At 43.6% G+C, this 7,283-nt stretch overlaps 1 protein-coding gene across 2 annotated transcripts in view; it reads left to right on the top strand.

Moving 5' to 3' along the window:
* The first annotated feature begins 444 nt into the window (after positions 1 to 444).
* Positions 445 to 7,283, top strand: part of LOC138616053 (phosphofurin acidic cluster sorting protein 2) — a 51,337-nt gene continuing 44,498 nt past the window's right edge. For both annotated transcript variants that reach the window (XM_069690067.1, XM_069690066.1), the window contains exon 1: positions 445 to 784. In XM_069690067.1, coding sequence (XP_069546168.1) covers positions 564 to 784 — 221 coding nt within the window. In that variant the 5' untranslated portion in view covers positions 445 to 563. The remainder of the gene's footprint in view (positions 785 to 7,283) is intronic.

Raw genomic sequence — 7,283 nt, 5'->3', positions numbered from 1 at the left:
TCGGAAAGTAACCTCACAAACAAGAACAAAATTGAGATCTCATAAACTTTGATCCAAATGATAAATAATATAATTAGTGAAACGTCAGATATTCAGGTACACAGAAATAATGAAAGAGTAGATGAATAAGGCTACAATTACTAATTAAAGGAAAGTCAAATATGATAAGAACAGCACTAATAATATTTAATAATTATAATAATATTTTGTTGTTGTTGTATGTTCCTGTTGCATCCCTGTCTAAAATAGATAGTTCCAGATAACCTGTGTGAATGAAGGCCTTTACAGATGAACGTGTAAAATGAGTATAGTGCTATATTTTATTTATTTTTTAGTCCTGTTTCATAGTAAACACGTCCCCCGCTGGACGCAGGGCGGTGCTGCCCCCTATCAGCAGTGACAGGCCCCGCCCCGCCCATCAGCATCTCCAGTCAGCGGAGAGGAGCGGGGAGTCTGGAGGAGCAGGAGCAGGAGCAGGAGCAGGCGGCACAGAGTTCAGCGGCTCCCGCGTTTCGTCCGACACTCAGCGAGAGCTGCTCCCCCAGTAAAAGGCAGCGGTGGTGATGATGGCGGCGGCTGTAGAGAGAGGAGGCGTCCGGGCCGCTTTCCTGAACCCGAGCAGCGGCGGCGGCGGCGCACCGACGCCGACGACGACGCTCCCGACCGGAGCGTTCACCGGGGCTGCGGTCCCGGGCTCGGGCTCGGGCTCCGGCGGCATGCCCGTACCCATGAACCTCTTCGCGACCTGGGAGATAGACCGATCGTCCCCCAGCTGCGTTCCCAGGTAAACGTCAACAGCGTTGTGTTTCCGCGAGCTCCGAGAGTTTACAAGTCGCTTTGTGTCGCTTCGCCAACACGAGGTTTGAACGTTTGGTCCAACAACGCCCTCGCTGAGCGAACCGGACCGCCGGAGGGAGACCGGAGCTGCCGCACGCTTCCACAACACTGCCGGGCTGGCTAACGGGCGAGCTAACTAGCAAGGTCGCTAACGCTAACGCTACCTCGCAGGTCGCCCCGGAGTCCCTCCGGTGTTTTCTGCTCGATGCATTTCACACTTTTATTACTTTTACAATTAAATGTGCAGTCGGCTAAAAAAAAACAACTAAAAAAACAACAACAATTCTACAAGAGGGCAGTTTTACACCAAACAGCTCGGACCAGGTTTCCAAGTCTTTTAATAGTGATGTTGATGTCTTTCAATTAATTTTCGACCGTTATGATAACTAGATCCTAAAAGTTCCTCTGACCGGATCGGTCCGGTCCGTCGGTCCGGTCCCGTCGGTCCGGTTGCAGCAGCTCGTCTCCTCCGTTGTTGCTGTGTTTTTTAAAGCTCTTGCAGACAGTAGGCCCTGTGGCCGGTCACATTTACGGAGTGCATGCCGCCACAACACAACTATCTCTAAATACGGGGACATGGACGCCGCTCATCTCATCACAAGGACAGCGGACATCATCTCGTCCTTTTAGCGGCACGTCACGAGCTGTCTGAGCTGCAGGGCAGCTCAACAGCTGGCCGCGGCCCACGTCATTTTTTCGGGTTCATGCGGTGTGGGGGTTTCATGTCCAGATACACGTCCCCCCCCCCCCCCGTCCCCCCACACATCCCCCGTGGTCACACAGCAATAAAGACCAGCGTGTAGTTTTGATTGTCACGTTATGTCCGTGCAGATGTCCTCAGCAGCCGTCCGCGCTGTCTTGATGTATATTGGCGAGGACACCAGCAGTAACACTCAGTAATACTCTGCATTAGTATTCATCATCAGTGAGCAGGCAGGCATGGCTGCCACCTGACCAGAAACCTCTCGGGAGCTGTGGGCACATTAATCAGCTTTGACCTAGATCTGCTCCACTCATTGGGATAGAAGTGGGCTTGCAAAGGGGGGTGTTTCCTCTGGAGTCGATGGTGTGTGTGTGTGTGTGTGTGTGTGTGTGTGTGTGTGTGTGTGTGTGTGTGTGTGTGTGTGTGTGTGTGTGTGTTGTGTGTGTTGGCCTGCTGCCTCTTTCGTGCCTGTATGAGTGTGAATGGAATAGTAGCATGTGGAAAACACAGTTAATTTTACAGTAACGGTGTTCTTTCAAAATCCCCTGTTTGAACGTCGCTCTGTTTTGGCTGAGACCTCAAAAGGGATTGAAGCCAACTGGAATGAGAAGAAGGAGAGTCTTTGAAGTGACAGGTTCGTAATTCGACAGCTCACTATCCTTTTTTTTTTTTCTTGTAGCCGTGTTTCTGAAAATACGAGTCTCTTGTTTTTGTATTTATTTGTTGGCTCTTTAAAGGACAGTTAGACTTTGTGTGTTTACGCTCTCTGCAGCAAATGCAATAAGATATTTTTTGTGATTAAATGCCGTTTAACGTTTTGGAGATTTGTTTTTCTCGGTCAAAATAGACTCAATTCATGTACTGCAACTACATGTGTCGTTTTCTGCCATGAGACCCAGGCGAGCGTGTTTCAGATAGCTGTAGCCATAAAGTTTTTAGACTGGCTTGGAGAGAATAAGCATGGGACATGGCGGAGCTTTTACACAGCGTGCCATACGTGGTGCATTGATATCCCACGGCCTTTTCTCTTTGGTGGATGACACACTACAAGGCGCTGTATTAAAGATAAATGTGGATGAGGATGATAATGGTTTATTTATGAGGCATACGCTAAAGATTTACCAGTCATTGTTTATATTGAGACAGTAGCAGCAACGTGAAGTCTTTCTTGTGGACGTGATGTTTTGTTAGATCTGATATGTAATTAAGTAGAAGTTAGTGTCGATAATGATTCACAACTGTTTATTTTGTCTTTTTGTAACAAATATAAGATGTGGTGGTTTGGAAGTGCAGCATTTTTGCAAACGCAGCCTAATCTGTTGTATGTGTTGTTAGACCACTTATCCTCAGCTGGTGTGAAAAGTCCTGCATGGAGCCCAACCCAAGGCCTGTTTTGGGGATTCTGCCTTGGCATTCTGTCAGGGGCTGGGCCATTTTGTGTGCAGCTGTTTGCTCCTTCCACGAGCCTTTAACAAATGTGGGTGTCCAGCTAACTGGCACAGTTTCAAATGAAGGCTACAGGGCTGTCATCATTTGGCTGTTCATTTTATTATTAGTTTTCATTGCAGTAACTCTAAAATCTCACACACAGATGTTGTTTGTTAATAATTACAAGATGGTAAATAATCCTAAACCCTGCAGCTTTACTGAAAGCCATGCTCAGGGAAAACTGTTCTGTTCACATGGGGAACCATGTCAGCTTTTGTAGGTCCTCTCTGCGTGGATTTGTGATTCCTGACATTTGTGCCAGGGCACCAAGCCATTAAATGACCTCTTTAAAAGCTATGATGAAAACCATTTTTCAGTTGCCTTTCTTTTTTTTTTTGTCTACCTGATTATTACATTGGATCGAGCAAGATTCATAATAATATTAGTTAAATCTCTTACAGGCATTATCAACCATTTGTTATATTGAAATGCCACCATTAGCTAGTACAGCCAGTTTTATTGCTGTGTACAGTATTTGACTGTCTTCTACATGCCAGACGAGTGTTGTGGCAGCTCCATCCTCAGCAGGGCTGTTGGAACAGTTGGCCAAGCATTGTTTTGATTCCAACACGACCATGCTTGCCAGTCCGCCACCCTCCAAGCTCCCAAATACCTTGTGGTATTGGTGTCGCAGCTTATTTCTTCTAAGCTGATGTTTTTTCCCCTTCTTTTCTAAAAAACACGTCTGGAGGGGGCACCGAGAGCAGAGGAAATCTATCCAGCTTTCTCCCATTTTCCCCCCACAAATAGCTGACCAATGCTTTGGTAATGCTGCTGACTAACCAAAGACAGACGAGGAATAAAACGCACAACAGGACTCCTAAAATGTTCTTGAATAGTGCTTACAGGATGCATTCAAAGAGCGTTTTTGAAAAGATGAGACCTCCTGTAAAGCTAGACACAAAAATGAATATTAATGCATTACCTGAAATTTCAAAAAGAAAGACTTTGGACCTGCAAGTCTAAGTCTTTCCATGAGCTGAGGCACTTTTTGTATCAGAGGAAGTTCCAAATAATAAATACCAGTACATTTTGCCAGTGTTTTTTGCAATTTTGATTATCTAGATCAGTGCAGCCCAGTTTAGGGCCCTCAGGCCTGTTTGGCCCGCACATTCTTTGTTTTGGCCCAACGTGGCCTTTTAAAAAATTCACCCTTATTCTCCTTATTCCAAAGAGCTGTAAAATCCTAACAGTAATGAGTATGAACTTTGTGCAGCTAAAAAGTACATAATCTTAAGTTTCACCACAATGTACAGTATAGTGCTGTTAAGATTGACTATTAAATTCCTCATTTTATCTATGAGGAATTATGTTATCCTCTCTCTCTCTCTCTCTCTCTGCTGATGCTCATGTGCTGTTAGTGTGTCCTACGTCACTGACTTTGATCTGCCGGTCAAGGTGAGAGATCGAAGCAGTGCCACACCGACAAGAGAACATTTAGAAAAAATGGTCAAGACAACTGTTTTTGACAACTATTTCTGGAAAATAATAACATTACTATTATTCAGATGAAAGAGTAGTGTTTCAGTTATTTTGAAATGTTATTTTAGATTTAGAATGTTAATTTTCAATAAAATATGTCACTTTTTAATGAAATATAATTTCACATAACATAAATCTAATTTTTTTTTTTATCCTGCAGCCCTCCATCCGGAGGAATATTTGGCCCTTTATAGGTGAGAATTTGGGCACCTCTGAAACTTTGGTGGCTATGTTGACTCCTATGCATAGTGTACAGTGGCTTTATTTTCACATGTATTGTTTCCTTCTCATGGCAAACATGTGGGAATAATATGAGCAGAGCGTATGCACAAGATTACATAACAAAAATGGTGCACGTTAAGGACTTTGCAGTAAATACTATGGTCATAGCAGCCTGCTCAGGAATCAGAGTGGTCTGCCTTTATCTGTGGAAGGTGATTGTTGAAGGAGCGATGTGGTATTTGCAGGAATGACAGAGGTCAGGATGGTGCTATGTTTATCTTTTTAACTATAAAGAATGCGTAGCAGGATGAGGGGGGCTGGCTTCTTACCAAGTTCAAAGATCCATTACAACCTGGGATCAAGAGTTGTAACCTTTACCCTCGTCACCAACATGATGGGAGCAACTAAGCAAATTAGTTGTGTTTGCCATACAAGCTCGCCGGGCTTCATTGTTTCCAAAATGGTGGGGAAGTTGTCATGGTAGATAAAACTACCTTCCTACCATCAATTTACAGACTTTGAATATAAAAATTGTCTTCTTTGGGTCCATAAATGAAAAATATTGTCAAGATATTCATTTATTTATTTTTTGCATGATATTTTTCAGTTCATGATATGTGTTGCTCCAGATCAAAATCCCGGCTTTTAGGTTTCGCTCTGTGGGTTCAGAAAGGTGAAGACATTTTAAAGGTGTCCTCACAAGCAACAAAAATCCTTCTTTCCTCTCTTCCTCTGACGTTTATCTGTGGCGAGCAGAGCATCCTTCTTTGTGGCTGTTTGATTCATGCGCGTCCCGAGCTGGCCTCATTCTCGAGAGTGGCAGAGCCTCGTCTCTGTGGTAGTTGAGTGTTCTTTGCAGGGTCTGGTCAGATGTTTGTTTCCTCTGCCCCAATTCTGTGTATTGTATCAAACTGCTGTGCGCTGTGCATGTCAGCAAATAAAAAAGATAAACAAAAACAAACTCAGGCCCAGACTGGAGCAACATTATTATTATACTTTGTTCTAGGTCAGTGGAGATGAATCCATCAACTACTTTTCACATATCTCTTATGATGTGTTGCATACACTATTTACCATAACCTGAAGTTTCAACTGTTAGCGTGCAATCTCCAGCATCATTCGTGGCCTTAATCTCTGTGATTTAATTTCAAATTTTTTTGTGTGCTCTTTGTTAAACATAAGATGGAACCATTAAATCGGGATACAAATAAAGGAGGCCTGTCTGTCAGATAATATGAGCTTAATTCACCCTTTCACCTCCTCGATAACCCCTTCATCTTAAGGCATGGATATTGTTTCTCCTAGCAGGGGAGCTGCAGTAATCTGATTTCATAACAGGAAAAGAGGAGCTAGTAATCTGATGCTGCACACAGACACTGTCTGCTTAATCCTCTGCTTCCTTTCGGAATCATAAACAAGGCCCCATCGGCCATCTCCAGTGCCCTTCAGGATTGTGACACAGCACACTGCAGATTGTAAACATGACGCAGACCGACATGTCCACGTCATGTTTACAATCTCTGTCTGGCAACAGAATTGCTGAAAACAAACAGCTGCTCGGTCTCCCAAGACCTTATCGCATTCTTATTGTACTTTACCCGACCTTGTTTCACTGGATGATGCTTCTTTATGTTGAACTACATTTTCTTTTGCTGAATAGTTTGAGGAAAAATGAAAAGTATTTTTCCGTTTTTGTTACATGATAATGAAGAAAGGACCAACTTTTAAATGCTGCTAATGAACTCTGCTCCTGTGTTGTGTTAATTGACATAGTATTTGTGCACAATAGTCATACTGCAGTAGCAGCATTCGACTGCAGGCGCTGCTTCTTCCTGAAGGAAGATACACCTGCTATGGACAAATGAAAATGCCCCAGCATAGATAATATCATTTAAAGCGATAATATCTTACTGATAGGCAGCTGCATTTATAAAGTAAAATAGATGGAATCTAGAACTCTTTGCTTTAGCTTTGTATTGCTTCTTTTTTCTTTACAAGAGCAAATGTAGAGAAATATAAAGCGAGTTGGGGGCCTCTTAAAATATGCATTACATTTTGGGTTATATTAAAAACTAATGTAGTTCCTTTTTGTTTTATCGTGTCCTCAAATAAAATCCAGTCTCGACTTAGCTCCATGCACCACCATGCTGTTCACACACTTTTCTAACAGTAGACCAATCAGCACCTTCGCTCTCCTCTTTTTCATGCTCACTCCCACTGCCTGAAATGTGTCAAAATTCTCTCGGTTTCCTTCCTCGCTTTCCTGCAGGAGGAGGAATTTCCTTGAGAAACATTTCACATTCCTGGTAACTGGAGAGAGCTGCTGGTGCAGCCGAAGTCAGGCTGCTTCGGTCTGCTTTCTCTATGCTGTTGTTGACCAACAACCTGCTCTCTGCATGGGGCGGGAAGGGGGGGGCAGGACTGGAACTGTGGGTTGCCCACCCTGTTGAAAAGTTTTTGCTGAACTGGCCCAGAGCTCTCCAGTGAACAGGCATGCATTGAATGCTCATGTTGAATTCCTCACAAAAGGAAGAAAGGTTTGTTTCCCCCT

This window comes from Brachyistius frenatus, unplaced genomic scaffold, assembly GCF_029030835.1.
Source record: "Brachyistius frenatus isolate BFR_SWC_R1_liver_20210118 unplaced genomic scaffold, ASM2903083v1 Contig_8, whole genome shotgun sequence".
Classification (NCBI taxonomy): domain Eukaryota; kingdom Metazoa; phylum Chordata; class Actinopteri; family Embiotocidae; genus Brachyistius; species Brachyistius frenatus.
This window is presented reverse-complemented; position numbering and strand designations above follow the sequence as displayed.